General features: G+C 29.5%; 2 protein-coding genes across 14 annotated transcripts in view; one reads left to right on the top strand and one right to left on the bottom strand.

The window, feature by feature from the left end:
* LOC105200389 (protein rolling stone) overlaps positions 1–18,165 on the bottom strand; it is a 40,010-nt gene extending 21,845 nt beyond the window's left edge. Inside the window, exon 1 of one of the 3 annotated variants that reach the window (XM_011167926.3) lies at positions 18,079–18,165. Coding sequence is in view for 2 of the 3 variants with exons in the window: in XM_039448514.1 (XP_039304448.1) it covers positions 845–1,019 (175 nt within the window). In the remaining variant the exon portion in view is untranslated. Of the gene's footprint in view, positions 1–844; positions 1,267–18,078 lie in introns of those variants that run through there. The other 2 variants (XM_039448514.1, XM_039448511.1) reach the window with 2 other exon arrangements.
* LOC105200430 (voltage-dependent calcium channel subunit alpha-2/delta-3) overlaps positions 1–19,840 on the top strand; it is a 35,912-nt gene extending 16,072 nt beyond the window's left edge. For 2 of the 11 annotated variants that reach the window (XM_039448483.1, XM_039448484.1), the window contains exons 2-15: positions 5,083–5,446; positions 5,925–6,006; positions 6,378–6,700; positions 7,604–8,127; positions 8,389–8,723; positions 9,030–9,296; positions 9,662–9,790; positions 10,793–11,151; positions 11,329–11,533; positions 16,563–17,154; positions 17,361–17,716; positions 17,967–18,263; positions 19,081–19,331; positions 19,684–19,840. In XM_039448483.1, the coding sequence (XP_039304417.1) occupies positions 5,367–5,446; positions 5,925–6,006; positions 6,378–6,700; positions 7,604–8,127; positions 8,389–8,723; positions 9,030–9,296; positions 9,662–9,790; positions 10,793–11,151; positions 11,329–11,533; positions 16,563–17,154; positions 17,361–17,716; positions 17,967–18,263; positions 19,081–19,331; positions 19,684–19,750 (3,867 nt within the window). In that variant the 5' untranslated portion in view covers positions 5,083–5,366 and the 3' untranslated portion in view covers positions 19,751–19,840. Of the gene's footprint in view, positions 1–5,082; positions 5,447–5,924; positions 6,017–6,377; positions 6,701–7,603; positions 8,128–8,388; positions 8,724–9,029; positions 9,297–9,661; positions 9,791–10,792; positions 11,152–11,328; positions 11,534–16,562; positions 17,155–17,360; positions 17,717–17,966; positions 18,264–19,063; positions 19,461–19,683 lie in introns of those variants that run through there. The other 9 variants (XM_039448488.1, XM_039448490.1, XM_039448489.1 and 6 more) reach the window with 9 other exon arrangements.
* The last annotated feature ends 72 nt before the right edge of the window (positions 19,841–19,912 follow it).

Here is a 19,912-nt window from a genome sequence, read left to right as displayed (position 1 = left end):
AAGTTATTAAATTTGTGGGTATTAATAAAAAAAGAAAAATGATTAAAATTTAGGACTCTCAAAATTTAAAACAATTAATAATCGGGAATTAGGCTGAGAGTCAGCGCGGGTAAAAGTGCGCAATTGTATTAATATTATACAAATTATTTATTTATTTTTGAATTATGATTAAACGAACGTTTCGACTCGCTTTGTTGTTCTCAGCGTATTAGTATACCGAATAAACAGTTTTAACCGTCATTAGTTAGCAAAAATGGGAGACAGTCGGGTCACATCGGGTCACCAATTTTTACTCGTGCTGACTCTCATTAGTCTAATTCCCGATTACTAATGGGAATAAAAAAGAGCAATAAAATGCAAATATTTATTTGACCTGCGTTGTGTCGAGGATGCTATTCAGATAGCATAGAGAGTTCTAAAAGAATTATGTCATCATTTCAGAAAAAGAATTCTTTTTTCATCTCAAAATAAACTCTGAATTGATAACATAAATCTAAATTCATTTTTAATTCTTTTTGAATCTGTGTGTTATCTAGGTAGCAATTGGTCCGAGATCTCATATGGAGAGAGAATGGACTAATCGCATTTGAACAATTTGACCAACTATTTAGTAATTAACTATTTAGTAAATAATTAATGCGATTGGTTCTCTCTTCGTCTGAAATCTTGCACTGACTTCTAGTGTCGTGGCTTAAGAGTTGAATTTCGAAGTTGGTTCTTTGATTATGAGAAATTATGTTATGACACTTAATTTTATATTTTATTTAAATTTTTTCCAATATCAGCCAAAATTAATATACGGTGTTTTAAAAGTATTTTATTGCTGTATAATATGTTACGTTACAGATTTCGTAATAGGAAGCATCCGTGATGTCAAGTGGGTCCTTGACATTCGTCTGAAGACGTGCCATCAGCAGTCCGTGATTTTCCAGAATTTCCCATTTAATGTTATCTCGATTTTGTCGGTTATACCTGTTGCTGTTATCTTGCCATAATTTACTAGTCTCACTTGAATCCATGTTAGTTATTTGTTGGTTTTTCGATACTGTTTTACCTGCGCAAATTGTGCAGAATATATGTACAAACTACTACCAGTGTCTGAATATGATTACCGGTGACGGCAAAACACGCTACTTTTTAAGTATGCGCATGCGCCATGTTCGCAGATATTGGAGCTGGTAATTACTCATGACTTACTGCTTTCCTTCTATGTTTTTAATATTTGATGTTCGACGATTATTATTAATTATTTTGACTTATTCAAGATGCGCATTTTGTATTCTTTTTTTTTTCGTCGTATAACAGTTTTTCAAAATCTCGAGGCGGAAGGAGTTGAGAAAAACAGAATTAAAATCACGACTTTGATCTATGGCCCGGTATTTATATAAATACAGTTTTTGTATTTAAGATCGTATTAAGCTGTCATAAACTAATAATAGAGACGTATTATCATCTTATGACATTACTTAAGATGATGATCTTAAAATAAAATTGGTCTGTAATAAACACTGTGTATTAAAAAGCATAAAATACCTAGCCGGATGTACTTGCTAAGAAACTATATTTATTATTAACATTATTATTTGTGTAAACTTTCAAATAAGAAACAAACGTTTCGACCTTTGTATTATCCGATAAATGGAAATGGATTGAAAACTTGTAATCCATTTTAATTTATTTGAATACATTTTGAATTAAAAAAAAACAGTTCAACCTCGTTTCATGATGGGTTAAAATGGATTATATGGAGCGCATAACTTTTTTTAGATTAAAAAAAATAGAAATTCCATAATTTTAATTTAATTTAATTTAATTTTATTTTATTTTATTTTATTTCATGAATTAAAATGAATTTAAGGAATTCTTAAACTTTAATTGAATAGAAATGGATTTATGTGGTCATTGCCGAATCCAAATTCTTAATTTTTTAAATCTATTTTTATCTATTTTTAATTTTTTAAATCTATTTCCATTTGCTGGATAAGTTATTCTCGGTGCTATTGTATTGTTAGATTACATCAAATTAAAAAAAAAACATGTTCACAAAAAATGTATTTAATTTACCTAAATATTATTAATTATTATGATGCATCACGCAATGAGTTGTGGAGTTCTCACAATGTATTGTTCGAAATTCTCACGTTTGTACGTTTTATTTTCTATCATTATCCGTTTACAGTCCGCTACAAGATTTTTCTACTTTGTACTACATTTCTTATTAGATTATTCTCAGTGTTACATCTTCCATCAAAATTTGAAAAAAAAGAAACACTTAAAAACGCATTTAGTCTATCTGAATGTTATTAATTACTACCCACCTATGAGTTGCAGAGTGTATACTAAATTCTTTACATGTTTTTTTCAAATTTTAATGTAAAATATAATAACATTGAGAATGACTTTATAAAAAGGTCGAAACGTTTGTTTCTTATTTGAAATTTTATACGAATGACAATTTTAACGATAAACATATTTTGTAAGCAAGTACATTTGGCTAAACATGTATGCTTCTTAATATACAAAGTGTTTATAACTGAAAGCCTTGGTATATAATATTAATGTTTCGGTCTGTAATGTTTTATGATTTTTCAAGGTTGAAATTGTTTTCAACTATTTATTACTTTATGTAAAATGTTCAAATATTTATTATCTTGAAAGCAATAATTCGAAAACGCAACTGTGCAAAATTAATTAGATAATTTTTATGTTTTACATTTTTTGTTTTATAACAATATTTTTTGACAACTATACAAAAATTGGAGGAAATTATAATAACGCGAAAATGTTGTTTATTTATTATTTTTACACTTTATCTATGTGTCGCTCATATAATATTTGAATGTGTGACGTTGCAGTTACTAAACCATTAATTTATATAAAGTTTTATAATACTAGAACAAAACAAGCGCGCGCTATAGAGCTTTTAATAGTGAATGTATATTATATTATATTTAAATAAATATAAAAAAATTAAAAAGTTAATCAAGTTCAGAAAAATTTTACATAAATTAATAAAAACAATTTTTTTTTATTTTTTTATTATTATTGATTTAACATGAACTTTATGTATATGTATTTATGTAATACAGTTATAGTTATATAACTAAAAATGTGTGTGTGTGTGTGTGTGTGTGTGGGGAGGGGAGGGGTGTGCTTGCAGCATTTTAATTGTGGTCGACAATTTGGAAAAAACATACCAATCTCAATATCTAGCAATGCTCTTAATGCTCTTAACAAAATTTAATCATTTCAGCTTCAGAAATGGTTTTTCTGATTGAACATCTTGGTATTCTGATTGGCGATCTGGTACAGTGTCCCTAAATTCTATTTTGTACTTTCTTTGACTTCAACTGCAAAAAATTAAACGCGAAATTTTCGATTATTAAGTTGAATGAAATTTTCTTTGGAACAAATATAAAAGTACGGATATATTACCACCTTAAATAGTATCAGTGTATACTTAGCAAACGGAAATGGATTCAAAACATTTAAAATGGATTTAAAAAATCAAGAATTTGGATTCGATAATAACCACGCGAATTTCTATCCAATTAAAGTTTAAGAATTCTTTGAATCTATTTTAATCCATGAAGTGAAATTAAAATTACGGGATTTCTATTTTTTTAATTTAAAAAAAATTATGCCTTGATATAATCCATTTTAATCCATAAAACGAAGTAATTTCTATTCTTTTAATCTAACAAGAGTTTTCGCGGATTATCCAATTCGTTTTAATTCATGACATAGGATTGAAGTGACTTAACTGCTTTTTTTTTTAATTTAAAATGTATTTAAATGAATTAAAATGAATTATGAATTTTGAATCCATTTTTGTTTATTAGACACGTTTAAATTGTTACGTGTGTGCCGCAATGCAAATTGCGAAGAATTAAAGACGTAAATTGTGGAGGTTACGAGACGTAATAGGATTCTAAAGCAATCGTAACCAAGTGAGTAATATATATTTAAGTTAAATATATTCAGTTTAAATAAACATGTTTGAACTGAAAAAATCACTACGTGTTCAGTTATAAAAATACTGGATAATTATGTAATTATTACATAATTATCCAGTATTCATATTACGCACAATGAAAAAAAATTATTATGACTGAACACGTAGTGATTTTATCAGTACAAACATTTTTTGTTTAAACTGAATATATTTAACTTTAATATATATTACTCACTTGGTTACAATTGCTCTAGAATTCTGTAACTTCTAAATTATAAATTAAATTTTGTATATTCTAAATTATGTAACAATTTGATTTTATGTGTTACAACAATTATTTGTATTATAGTGTTATCTGATGCTTTTTACATTTTCTTCGAATGAATGATATAGATTTATTCTTTTTAGCTAAATTCTTTTTCACAAAGTTTATTTTTTCTTATTTTCTCTTTACCGCAAAAAAGAACCTCATGGTTCTTATATGTATCTCATAAAACACTTGTTATATGAAGTAAAATAGAAAGAAGTGAAAAAATTAATCAGTGAAAAAAATGAAAAGTAAAAAATAGCAATGTTTAGTATATTGAGACTACGAATAATATTTAAATATCTCCCTAATTTCTTTAATTGCTTATTTAAAGCAAGATGCTTTGTAATAAAGTGTCAGCACAGCAAAAAATTAATGTAAAATTCAATATAAAATTTGAATCTTATTTTTCTGAAAATATTTTAGGAAATTTTTTAATTGGATTATGTGTTCATAGATATTAATCATTCTTGACAAATACTTTATAAATATTTGAAGTTTTTTTCTCTAGTTATTATTTTATCAGAAATGACTATAGAAATTCGGAATGTGTATACAGATTTATGATTTTTATATTAATTTTTTTTTATGCAAGTAAATGATGTAATTTATATTAAAAAAATTTTAATAAATTTTAATTGCTAAGAAAGTTTATTTTTTAATTGTTTTTAACGGATAATTCAAAATAAATAGATTATATAAACATTAAAAGAATTGGAGAGATGTGATTTCTTGTAAAATCGATTTTCCTGATTTTTGAAAATTAAAAATTTATAATTATGATCAAAATCAATTTCTAACAATCTTTTCAATTCCTTAGAAAACTTAGTCTGCTGCTTTTATGCCGCCCGGCATGATTTTATTAATATCCACGGCAGAAAACAAGAAGGGACCGTTAGAGCTTCAAGACGGCGCTGCTCGAATGCCAAAAATAATCGGACTGGAGGTGATCTTTGCGGTCGGTTTGTTTCGCAGTAGATAGTACTTGATCTGCTATTGTGAGCTTTTGTGAATCCGTCTTTTTTTTTAAGAGTTAAAGAAACGTAACGTTTCATCGAGAACAAAGGGAAAGTAAAAGGAAAACACACGAGACGATTCTTGCTCATGTCGTCGACTGTAGGACGATGTTGCATCTTTTATTTTGTGTTAATGTTCGTCGCATGTCTGGCTAAAAACGCGCATATGTGAGTTCCGCATAGTAACCAAGTTTAGAATGCAAATGTGCTTCACGAGTGTGCTTTAGAAGCGGAAATATGAATACAGTATATAACACATAGCAAAATTAGAATGAAAAAGAAAATTTAAAGTGAAAGAGAAATAAAATAAAAATTAGAATTATAAAACATTTAGTCATTTACACTTTTTTTAACGGATTTTGACCTGATTAAATTCTGAGTAAATTAGGAAATTTGGGAAATAATGATTAATATTTTCATACATGCATATTATTTGCAAGATTTGTTTTGGATTGTCTATTAAAATAAAGCTTACATATAAAATGTTAGGAGATAATTTATTTATTATTGTATTTATTTTTATAGCGTTATTTGATTTACCGCTTATCGTTATTACCTTTTTTTATGCAACTGTAATTATATCCATGTGCTCTCGAATATTTATATGAAAGTATTATTAATAAATTTTGTAATTTTTTTCTTCAAGTGTGACTAGATGGGCGGACAAATTGGGTACAGAGTTATGGGAACTCGCAAACGAAGTGGCCCGGCCCGAGGAATTGCTGGAAGTGAGCACATGTATAGTTGTTTGATATAATGAATATCAAATAGTTAAAATTCAAGAAATCCTGCGATTTCTTGCGTAAAATATCGATTTTTCTATTTTATTCAAGGAAAAAGTTGCAACATTTTATAAATTTACGATTATTTGCAAGAGGCTAATTTATACTATTTTGTTTTTAATGCTTAATTTGCAGTTTATCACAGATGATTTATTACAAAAATATTTGATTTTTTTTTTTGTTAATTTCTATAATATAAAGTTCTTAATAATTTTCTAAACGTTTCTAATTTTTATATTATTTCTAATATTGTTATAATTCAAATAAAGCGGATAAAAGAGTATTGGCGTTAAACACGTGATATTGAATTCTTATAGAAATACAAGAGCATGAATGCGCGAGTTGAAGACAAGTCCGGAGAAGATTTGATCAACATAATCAGTGAAAATGTAGGTAGGATGCTGCGTCGAAAAATAGACGCGGTTACTTGCATTCAGATAGCAGCTGAGAAGGCTGCGGAAAGTTGGGAACCTGTGAAGAATTGGGACTCAATTTTCTTGGATGGCAACTTCTCTTATGCTTCCAGCAAATGCAGTCCTGCTCATGTCATCGGACATGATTCAGCAAAGAAAATGAAATATTGTAACAGGACTGTAAAGAACAGTACTACTGGTGGCCCTGAACCTGTAGTCGTGTTCAGGTGAGCAATTTGCTTGGCCTCGTTGTATCTTTTTCTCCTCAAATTGCCTTCCGCGAGAATTGATGGATTATAGAGGATTAATAGGGTAAAAACGATAAGAATTTCGTCGAATTAAGAATGAATGCAAATGACAAATACGATATAATGTCAATAATGATGGAATTTGTTGGTTATCGTTAGTTGTGTGTGTGTCATTAATGTACATAACTAATGTCTATTAATTAACAAAGATTTCCATAATTCTATCTTTTTAATTTTGTAGAACTTTTTAATTTTCTTCTAGAATATTACTGAACATAAAATCTTGATTAATTTTAACTTATTCTGTATTTTAATTAACTTTGTAGAATTAGAAATCAGTATTTTATGTATGATTATTATATTACAGTTCTTTTTGCAACTTTTATCAGCGTAAAAATGTTTTGATATACAATTAATACTTTTTGTATTATTGCTCGTAAAATGGTAAAGTTCAGAACACGTATTCTGTACACGCTTGTTGTTCTTAACGATAGTTGTCGTTGCGTTGTTTGTTATGTAAAATATTTGCGGTTCCGACAACTACCGTTAAGAATAAAAAACGTATACAGAATACATATCCTGTACCGTTTGATAATCTGCAAATTTGATTTGATTTTAAGTTTTGCTTCTGATTAATATTCTACATACAATTTCGAGGAATAATTTTGATGCTTTGCACAAAACTAATTAGACAAAATGTTAAGTTGATTTTTCAAATTATACATTTTTCTAATTTTATATGTTTGTAATGTAGATTCGTAAAATAATATAAAAGAAAATTTTTCTTAATAAGAGTAAGCAATAATATATCGTCACGGCATATCATCAAAATTATAAAATGAGATAAATTGAGACAGGAGAGATATTACAAATTGATTTCAGAGAAATGGAATTGATCTCGGATTCGCATTTTTATAACATCCCAGTAAATACAAGTTACTCATCGGTTCATATACCGACCAACGTATACGATCTCACGCGAAATGTAATTGAAGACATCGCCAAGAGTGAACCGTTGGACGAAACGTTTCGTCAGAATTATGAATCCGATCCGGCATTATCGTGGCAATATTTTGGTACAGTCACTGGTATGCTTCGACAATATCCTGCTATGCAATGGCGAACAAATAAGAATGATGATGATGGTGATGATGATGATGATGATGATGATGATGATGATGATGATGATGATGATGATGATGGTGGTGGTGGTGGTGGTGGTGGTGGTGGTGGTGGTGGTGATGATGATGATAATGATGATTGTGATGGTGATGATGATAATGATAATGCTGATCTGTATGACTGCAGGCTACGTAGTTGGTTTATAGAGGCAACCACGTGCAGCAAAGATATGGTGATTCTAATGGACGCCAGCGGCAGCATGAAAGGCATGGAAAACACGATCGGTATGGGAAATGGATTTTATTAAGAAAATTGAATTAAAAGTGTATAACTAAAATTTTTACAATCAAATTTTAGTATATAAAATTTTAAATCTTTAAATAAATAAGTTGGAGCAAAAAATATATAATTTTTTGTTTAATAAATTAATATTTGTCATTCTGTAATATTGCAACTATTAGTTTTATATTTGAAACATTGTGATATAATATTGTTAAAGAGTATATCCATAGCTTCATCTTAACGGAACGATGATGTTATGGCAGCAAAGACAACGGTGAGCGCAATTCTGGATACCTTGTCGAACAACGACTTCGTCGCGTTTCTGAATTTTTCCAAAGAGGCGACCGAGACTGTGCCATGTTTTAAGAATATGCTGATTCAAGCCACTCCGGAGAATCTTGATACTCTTAAGAAATCCATGGACAAATTTCAGATAAATGGTACTTCTGATCTCCCAGCGGCCTTCACTAAGGCGTTTAGTCTACTCGAAACTTATCGGGAAACACGGGGTTGTGACGTGGACTTGCCGTGTAATCAGCTTATTATGCTTATTACTGATAATGTTCCCGGAGGGACATTAGGAAATAATCTAAAGGAGGTAATTCATATAATACGTATAATGATCAATTTATCAAATAAACTTTTCTTCTTTTCTCGCTTACTGAAACTTTGCTGTTGAAAAATAGCAAAGTTTTAGAAGTATTGATAAATATAATATTAACTTTCTTCTTTCCTTTCTATTCTAAAAAAAAAGTTATATTTAGGAATGTAATAGAAAATAATGATAAATCCAAAATTATTTACATAAATAAATAACAATAAAATATTTATTTTAAAAGTAAATAGTGATAGTGAAAATTTTCCTGAACATTACTAATTATAACTGTTCTTTTTTTTATTTTAGGTATTTAAAAAATGGAATTGGAAAGAAAATAGTACTCATGTACCGGTGCGAGTGTTTACGTATCTTATAGGCAAAGAAGCGACAATGACGGACGACGTCCAGTGGATGGTGAGATCGTGTCTGAATCGTGGCGACTGCTACAATGTGCGAACTCTGGAAGAAGTGCGTGAGCAAGTGCTCAAGTACATCCCGGTTGTGGCGCGTCCCTTGGTGCTTCAGAGTGTCGTACACCCTATTGCGTGGACGCATGTTTATGCCGATGTCACGGTAAGAAATGTTAAAAATAAAATCTATCGAAATTTTTACTTTAATCTAATCTTTTCCTGTAATATTCTGTGATCAAATTAAATAAGTTTTTTTTTCCCAAATGATAAGTTTACAAGAAGTATATTGTTAGAGTATATTTCTGTTATTTGATTCATCATTTTAAATACAGTATGGATCTTATACAATAGATTTATTCAATATTGGAAAATACCCAATTTTCTAATTATTGATCATTTGATCGCATTTAAAAAAGTTTATTTAAAAATTGAATAATGACAAATTGCTTAAAAATTGATATCTAAATGTTTTGTAAAAGCGAAAGCATACATAGAAAGAATAAAATAAACACACGTAAATTCCATCAGAGTCCGGCACTTGCCGCTTGGCTGTGGCTGGTGATGGAGCATGAGGAACAAAAGTCGCGTCTACAAAAGTATCTGAAAGGAAAACAGCTGGGCGTGCGAATAAACGAGGATGCAATCTACATACAGCAGGTTTAGATACGATCAAGAAAGCACCCCCGCTGCCTATCCCTAGGCTTTCCAAGCACTCCGTGTAGATCTGTGTAGATCGCGCTATACCTCCTTTAGTTACAAGTTTTTATATTCTCTCGAGTTCCAAACGAGAGTATACAAGAATGACGCACGATAATATAACTTTGCTATAATTCTTTTTAGAAAGGATATTAAAAGATTGTTTTAAATCAGTAGATATTTTTGATTACTCTGATAATTCATACAAGATCAAGCGAGATAATAAAAACAAATTTAATTTACCTTATTAAATGTTACTTTTTGTTCTGATTTTATATTAAATATTAATTGTGTATAATTAAAATATGGTAATTTAATTGAGAATTTGTCAAATATCTCGTTTGAACTTGTCAAAGGCTTAATACCTGGAGGATTTAGTTAAATGTACTTCGCTGAGGTGTCGACTCTCGCAGAACTGAACAAACACGCACAAGTAATTAATCGCTAGGCATTGGAATATGGCTAATCGATGCACCGAGTAGTCTGTGACCACTTGGTTACCATTAGCAGATTGAGAACTTAGTATCTCGAACTAAGTTTAGTATCCTGTTGGCTGGGCTTTAATGAGTTTATTTCTTTTTTTATTAATTTTCTATCATTAGATCAGTAGTTAGTTGCTGATTACACAATGCTTGGGATTAAGTGGACAACCAAAGACTTGAACTCTTCAGAAACGCTCGACGACAAGATTTTTTTAAATCAAGTTCTGATTTAAGAATATTACTTAATACTACACGATGAAAAATTTGTGTAATCAATTCTTATGGGACTGCGGTTGCCCTCTTTGTTCCGAAACATGTTCCCTATACCTCGCCATTGAAGTGATCGAGAATGGATTAGATAGCGTGATACTTTGCTTTTGTTCCAATTTAGCGATGAATTCGTTCTTCTTAACAAATATTGCAAAGGAGACAATATGTTATCATCGAAATTGTTCTTTATTCTCGCAATCGTTCTGCGTAGCTGCACAAAGACGAGAATATTGAGGCGGATCCGTCTACCCTGAACACCACCGCTAAGCAAGAATATAGACTGTTGACTTCCGTAAGCACACCTGTGTTCTATCGCAAAAGCAACATGACAGATGCAACGAATGACACATTGCTCGGCGTGGCTGGCACGGATATACCGATTGACGACATTCGCAGGCTTACGTTGCCGTATAAACTCGGTGTGAACGGCTACGCCTTTATTGTATCCAACAATGGTTATGTGATATTGCATCCAGATCTTCGACCGGTTTACAAAGGCCGCCTTAAATTGAACTATAACAGCGTCGACCTCACGGAGGTGGAGATACATGACGACGGGGGCGGACCGAGGTAACGAAAATGACGTTTTTAGTCATTCACTATTATAGTGTCTCGAATAAATCGTAGATAAATACAATATATTTACTTAACAAAAATAAAACATTTTATATTTATCTTATATTTGCTTAATTATTACGTTTTTTTATTTTTTTATTTAAAATATTTATTTATTGAAAATGACCATAGAAATCCGGGTCCCAAATTATTGGAACTGAGATCAGCCTTGGTGAAGCACCAACGAGGTAATATGACTGGGGTTCCCGTGAAATTGCATTACGATGACAATCGTCGGATCAATCTTGAGAAACGTGATTACTTTTATGCACCCTTACTTGGCACTCCATTTAGCCTTGCGGTTGTTATACCCAACTACGGAACTACTTGGATTAAGGTAGAGATAGGATGAGAATGGCAATTTCGCTATCCTTAAATAACTGCATTTAAAATAATTATTAATAATTTCATTTGAAGTAATTGCAGAATTGTATTTTTTTGAAAAATATTCCTATTCTAACTCTACTGGCAGTATCTTTAATTTTTATACAAAACCCACGTGGTACTATATCTTCTCTGTATTGTCATTGAAAAATCTTCCTATTGCAAAAATTCAAGTGATAGCACCTTTAATTCTCATTGAAAAATTTTATTTCAACTCAAATGGTATTTCAACATTTAATTTCAAAGAATTAAAGAGGAAACAATACAAAATGAGAAAATTTTATTGAAATAAAAAATTTTTAATGTACAAAAACATGGCTCTGCTAAATAGGAAAAGCAGAAAAGACATAAGAAAGAATGCAATAAATGTAACACTTGTAAAATATGCATTATAAAAGCAATTTATGAAATAAGTTTTAGTTTCATTAACATTTAAGTAACATCGTAAGTCAAATTAAGATACCACTTGGATCTTAAAAAAATAAAGATGAAAAAACTCTTTATTTCAATAAAATGTTCTCATTTCTGTTAACATATAAATTATTTAGGTTAAAATAGATTACAAAATTTTAATATGTTATTTATTTTCAATTAAATACCAGTTGGTTTGGAAGATTTTCAATGACAATACAGAGATAGTAGCAATTAGGTTTTGTACAGAAATTATTCAATTCTTCTCATTGCTTTTTCTATTTAGCAGCGCCATGTTTTTGTGCATCAAAAATTTTTTATTTCAATAAAATTTTCTTATTTTGTACCGTTTCCTCTTTAATCTTTTAAATTAAATGTTTTATATTCCATTGAAACTTATTAAAATTAAATACAACCACTTGGGTTAAAATTGAAAGATTTTTCAATGGAAATACAAAAATAGTACACTTTGATTGTTTAAAAGATTTTTTGGAAAAATGCGTTTAGGTTGAATTAAATTACATAATATTTAAGGAAATACTACTTGGAATAAATTTTTTCAATGAGAATTAAAAATGCTATCACTTGAATTTTTAAAATACAAAGATTTTTCAATGACAATACAGAGATAGTACCACGTGGGATTTATATAAAAGTTGAAGATACTAGCAGTTGGGTTAAAATAGAAGTTTTTCAAAGAAAATACAAATACTACTACTTTAATTTTGTAGAAAAAGTATATTCTCTTTATAATAAGCGCACTTTAAAAGATTTCACACATTTTTTTTTTAATAAACGTATATCATTTTTATTAGATTACATATTTTCAAAATAAGTTGCGCGCAACACACATAGGCGCTTTTTTTACTTTTTTTTGAAAAGGTAATTTTGTACTGATTAATTTTATACATAATAAAAATAAGGTGAAAATATAAAAGTATTATTAAAGGATTGTTACGTCGAAATATTACGATTTTTTATACGCGGGTTACATAACTACAGATAAAAATTCAATGTTATCCGCGATAACAAATGACAGCTGCATACACTGCAGCCCAAGCTCCATATCTTTCCGTCACATTTAACATTTCAATAACAAGAAATTAAAAAAAATATAATTTGACACGATTGAAAAAAGATGAATAAAGCCAAAGCGTTTCATTTACTATATATAATTTAATACATATATAAAACATTGTTTACGTAAGATTTAATACATCCATTCTATCTTACTTTGGTCGTGTAACTGATCTTCCTCAAAATTATCAATTTGCTTTAGCATATACGAGCCGTTACATAAGATATAGATAACGGCTCGTACATGCTAAAAACAAATTAATAATTTAAAGAAAGATGAGTTAATTTTAGTTGAACTCAAAATTTAATTTATTTAAAAAATAAGTTAATCTCAAATTTAATTTAAAAAGGTTTATTTTTAACTCTTCATAACAATATCGATGACATTATAACGACTATACCGATACTTGTCAAGAATAAGGATCTTCGTTAATTTTTACTTTTTATTTAATGTTATCTTTTTAACGGTTATCCATTCTGTCCATTCTGAAATACACTCTGTATATGCTGAAGCAAATTGATAATTTTGAGGAAGATCAGTTACACGACCAAAGTAAGATAGAATGGATGTATTAAATCTTACGTAAACAATATTTTATATATGTATTAAATTATATATAGTAAATGAAACGCTTTGGCTTTATTCATCTTTTTTCAATCGTGTCAAATTATATTTTTTTTAATTTCTTGTTATTGAAATGTTAAATGTGACGGAAAGATATGGAGCTTGGGCTGCAGTGTATGCAGCTGTCATTTGTTATCGCGGATAACATTGAATTTTTATCTGTAGTTATGTAACCCGCGTATAAAAAATCGTAATATTTCGACGTAACAATCCTTTAATAATACTTTTATATTTTCACCTTATTATTATTATGTATAAAATTAATCAGTACAGAATTACCTTTTCAAAAAAAGTTAAAAAAAGCGCCTATGTGTGTTGCGCGCAACTTATTTTGAAATTATGTAATCTAATAAAAATGATATACGTTTATTAAAAAAAAAATGTGTGAAATCTTTTAAAGTGCGCTTATTATAAAGAGAATATACTTTTTCTACAAAATTAAAGTAGTAGTATTTGTATTTTCTTTGAAAAACTTCTATTCTAACCCAACTGGTAGCATCTTCAACTTTTATATAAATCCCACGTGGTACTATCTCTGTATTGTCATTAAAAAATCTTTGTATTTTAAAAATTCAAGTGATAGCATTTTTAATTCTCATGAAAAAATTTATTCCAAGTAGTATTTCCTTAAATATTATGTAATTTAATTCAACTTAAACGCATTTTTCCAAAAAATCTTTTAAACAATCAAAGTGTACTATTTTTGTATTTCCATTGAAAAATCTTTCAATTTTAACCCAAGTGGTTGTATTTAATTTTAATAAGTTTCAATGGAATATATAACATTTAATTTAAAAGATTAAAGAGGAAACGGTACAAAATAAGAAAATTTTATTGAAATAAAAAATTTTTGATGTACAAAAATATGGCGCTGCTAAATAGAAAAAGCAATGAGAAGAATTGAATAATTTCTGTACAAAACCTAATTGCTACTATCTCTGTATTGTCATTGAAAATCTTCCAAACCAAGTGGTATTTAATTGAAAATAAATAACATATTAAAATTTTGTAATCTATTTTAACCTAAATAATTTATATGTTAACAGAAATGAGAACATTTTATTGAAATAAAGAGTTTTTTCATCTTTATTTTTTTAAGATCCAAGTGGTATCTTAATTTGACTTACGATGTTACTTAAATGTTAATGAAACTAAAACTTATTTCATAAATTGCTTTTATAATGCATATTTTACAAGTGTTACATTTATTGCATTCTTTCTTATGTCTTTTCTGCTTTTCCTATTTAGCAGAGCCATGTTTTTGTACATTAAAAATTTTTTATTTCAATAAAATTTTCTCATTTTGTATTGTTTCCTCTTTAATTCTTTGAAATTAAATGTTGAAATACCATTTGAGTTGAAATAAAATTTTTCAATGAGAATTAAAGGTGCTATCACTTGAATTTTTGCAATAGGAAGATTTTTCAATGACAATACAGAGAAGATATAGTAGCACGTGGGTTTTGTATAAAAATTAAAGATACTGCCAGTAGAGTTAGAATAGGAATATTTTTCAAAAAAATACAAATACTACCATGGATTTTGTAGAAAAAGTATATTCTCTTCATAATAAGCGCACTTTAAAAGATTTCATGCATTTTTTTGAATAAACGTATATCATGTTTATTAGATTGCACAATTTCAAGATATTTATTTTAAGTAAATACCACTTAGGTTGGAATAAGAGATTTTGTAGAAAATATTAAATAATACATATTATTTGGGTTGAAAAAATAAAGATTTTTAGGTGCGCGCACACACATAGGCGCCTTTTTTACCTTTTCTTTCAAAAGGTATATATAAATAAAGGTATATATAAATACCACTTAGGTATATATATATATATATATATATATATATATATATATATATATATATATTATATAATATATATATATATATATATATATATATATATACGATTAAATTATGTATCTGACCTTGCTTTAGAATTAAGAGTATTATGCATACGAGCATCCACCGTATCGTTTTTATATAATTCACATGACACGTACTCTTCCATAGCTTTCATGAAAAACGGATTGTTCAAAGTTGACAATTGTTATATTATATTTTTTTCAATATCGGCATCGTGTTCTTGTAATGATATTGTATTATCTATTTGCAGCGCAATGTCTGTCTCCTCCACTGACAGACTATTTAAATATTTCTGATCATAATTTATTTTGTAGCTCAATGTTCAATGCAATCCTTATGTCTGCAATAAATTATAATAAAATATATAAATTCACAATAAAAAAGAATAAAACAAAGCTAGTCAGAGACTTTTACCAAGATTATTGTTAATAATGACTGACGAATAAAGATCAGGTTAAAGAACCTGTCACGACGGATATGATGATGATGACAAGATGACAAGAAATACTACACCACATACACCACAAGTACACCACAAGTCGCATACGGCTGACTGATGTATGCCAGCGCTACTTGTGTCGAAAATATGAAAGGGAGAATTCCTGAGGGCGACGACGACGTTTCTTAAATGAAATGTAGAATATTTAGACTTTGCGTCGCGATATCTCCGCTCGTAGGGCACGGAGAGAAAAAATAAAAACACTTTTATTATACAAGTCGGGGCCAAGCTATCGTTTGAGACTACTCAGAACTTGATCGATTCAGCCATTACTGAAATCTGATAATCTTGCGTGCTTGGAACTCGCTGACTCGCGTAAAAGAGGGTCGGTCTGCGACTCGCTTTTCCTACATAGGCGCGAGTCGCGACCGCGCCTCTAGATAATTGCAAACATACTAATAATTATACTAATTACAGACTGAATTGCTGTTAAAAAATAATTACATTAATTAATATTGGATGTTCAAATAATCGCATGTTAAACTTTTTAAGGTCGGTGACGAAATCCGCAGAAACCAGAACATGAACGTAAATGTGTCGGACTACTTTGTGGGCGATCATTGGCGCATACATCCAAGCTGGGTGTATTGCCGTTATCACTACCTAAAGGATCATAAATTCAATAGTTCGGAAGATGAGTTGCATCACTTCTTGGCGCTGATGAGCCGACCTGGCTGGCGCTGGTCTGAGCAATATGAAGCTTATCCATCTATAGATGAAAATGTCGATGAAGAACCCGACTGTGGCAGTCGAACACTCAAGCACGATGACTACTACTGCAACAAGGAGCTTATGCAGTTACTCGTGTTTGATGCCAAGGCAACAAACAACAGCTTTTACAGTGACTATGTTGAGGATTTGCCTCCGAAGGCTCGAAATCTGGCACATCTCTATGGTATTTTTGTAAGATTTGTCGCGACGCAAAGCGGCCTCACTAGATGGCATCATCTTAGGACCAGCAAATCACCAGGTGTGGACGACGGCATTGTCTTCGGTGACCTTTATAAACGAGCAGTGAATGAGCCTTGGTATAAAGGCGCGATCTTTCAAAATGAGCTAGATCCCGATAGTATTTCTTTATCTGGTGAGAATTACATTTATTATTAATAAGACACACAATTTTTTATAATTAATTTTGTATATGTATTCTAAAATATGTATTTTTTTTTACCAAATATTTTTTGATTGATTTAAAATTAACATTTATATAATTATTATACACGATTTATGATTATATCTAAGATATCTGATAGAATATCATGTATTATACGAAACAAAATATTTCTGTAGTTCCATCGGAAGCAGGCGCAGATGCAATAATAACAGCTTCGATGAGCCTATCGCCTAAAGACGGTGGCAAGAAAGCGCCGGCAGCCGTAATAGGTTTTCAGATGCCAATGACAGATTTTTACGAGCGATTCATCGCAATAACTTCAGTAACGACGAACTCGAACATGAATTGTGCCCATAAATGGATCGACTGCTACCTGTTAGATCAGAATGGCTACGTGGTGATCTCGGACGCACATAACGACACTGGGCAATTTATGGGCACTCAGGAGGGCGCCGTCATGCTCTCCATGGTCAAGCAGGGTCTTTACAAACCGGTAGACATCTATGATTATCAAGCATGGTGTCAGGAAACCGTAAGTAATGTATGCCAAAGAATAATTTAATGATTGAGAAGAATCGAAGAATATTGAGTATATTAAAAGATTAAAAAATATTTCACAATTAAATTTTTAATTAAAAAAATTTATATATAAGAATCTTGCATTTAATGAGAAAATTAGAAATGGTTTGAAAAACAAGTTGATTCCGATAGTATTATTCCCTATTATTCTTTTACTTCCTAAGAAAAAGAGAATGTTTTTATGGAAACGCAAATTGTTCTAGCGAATCGGCAACTCCGCCATCAGTTTGATGGAGCCACTGCAACATATTGCAAAAATGTTGCTCTGGTTTTTGCTACGGTTGATATGGTTTGCGACCCAGTTTGTAAACTTACCTGGTATTCACGGCAAAGTCCACTTGGATGAGGATGCACCTGATCCGCCACCACCACCGAAACCCTGTCTCTATCACTATCCCTGCGATCAACAGCGAACGCTTTATATGTTGAATGAGACAATTGCTGCTAAAGGCATTACCAACCACACCGATTACTGCTCGCGACCTTTCTACGCTCAGAAAGTAAATATTTTCTATTTTAAACCGATATAATTTGTATAGTTTTTACAGATTGAGCAAAATATTAGTTGATTTTAACTGTAGTAATTGTGCAGAAATACTTTTTCTGTTATAAGTGTTTTGAATTTGCAATTCGTAATACTTTATTTTTAACACCGATAAATGTGGTTCAAAATAGTTTTAAATTAATGTAGAAATTTAACATTGTAAAACTACTGTATGAATATCATATTCTTTTGTCAATTTTAATGTAAAAGAAATATTTACAAAGAAACACGCAAGTGTATTACTTTTTGTTTTGTTGTTAATTTAATTTTTTTTTAATTATTAATTTGCAATTATACATAAGTTCATACAATTAATTAAAATATTAATTCTTCAAATTATATCATTGCATACGTATTAGTCTGCACCTGATGCTGCCATAATGTTAAATAATTAAAAATAATATTATTCAATAGTTTCTTGATTCGATGATAATGACAGTTATATAATTTACATGCATTAAAATAAATTGTTTAAAGCAAGGTTATTGTATCAGCATGATAATTATAAATAATTAAATCTTTGTCATAATCGAGAATTTTTTAACGTCAGAAATTTTTTTAATTTTTCAATTTATTGATGATATTAATACTCGTTTCTATTTTTTGTATATTTTTTTCAGTTTATAAAACAATGTAATTTATTAACGTATATTATTTAATTAATAAGAAATTGATAAGAGTTTTGTGTAAAGATACATACATTTCATATTATATATATGTAATAAAATAATCGGATAATTTTCTAATAAATAATAGCTTATCATAATTTATAGGTGGTACACACTAATTTATTGTTAGTTGTGGTGGACAGTATGTATCCGACATGCTACAGAAGATTGGAAGTAACACCCGTCACTATCTTACCTTTTGAGTACACAAATAGCACGGCCGACGAACCTTGCCACAAGATTTCATTAAACGATCTGAAGAAACGCAGGCTGAGAGGTTGCTTCACGGAACATCCTTTAGAGCACGTGACTTACGGCTGCGGAGCATCCGAACTGATGGTGTCCTTGTCGCTGCTGTATATCATTGTTGCTAAGATTTTATGCTTTTTTTATAACATAAATTAGCTTTCTTTTATATGCAGTAATTATACTGTTTTATAATAAATAAAATAAGTAAAATAAAATAATTAACAATAAACTTATAAGAAATAATGTTTTTTCTTAAATGATAACTTTATAGATTAATTAATAAAAAATAAAAATTTATAAATTTTTTAATGTAGAATATTAAATCGTTTTAAAAAATATCAATTTTGATTTCAAATATACTTTAACGGGATTTAATAGCGTATCTCTTAATTTACAACGTTCAATATTTAAATAAGAAATAATTTTTTAAAGCTGAATTTTTTTCCTACTTTTTCACAGTTTTTTTATTCATGGAAATAACCCATCTTGGCTTGTATTATATCCATGGTTGGAAAATGGAGGATAACTCTCAACATCACATCTTATAACATTATAACACTTATAAACTAAGCTATAATATGTACGGAGTAGTACACATTGAAGCCGCATCAAGCAAAAATTTTGATAGACTGTTTTAATTAACTGTCATATTGTTCGAGGCAATGAATTTAATAGTAAGTCTTATTTC

This window comes from Solenopsis invicta, chromosome 4 (assembly GCF_016802725.1).
Source record: "Solenopsis invicta isolate M01_SB chromosome 4, UNIL_Sinv_3.0, whole genome shotgun sequence".
In the NCBI taxonomy this organism is placed as follows: domain Eukaryota; kingdom Metazoa; phylum Arthropoda; class Insecta; order Hymenoptera; family Formicidae; genus Solenopsis; species Solenopsis invicta.
The sequence above is the reverse complement of the archived record's forward strand: the minus strand, read 5'-3'. Positions and strand labels throughout refer to the sequence as shown.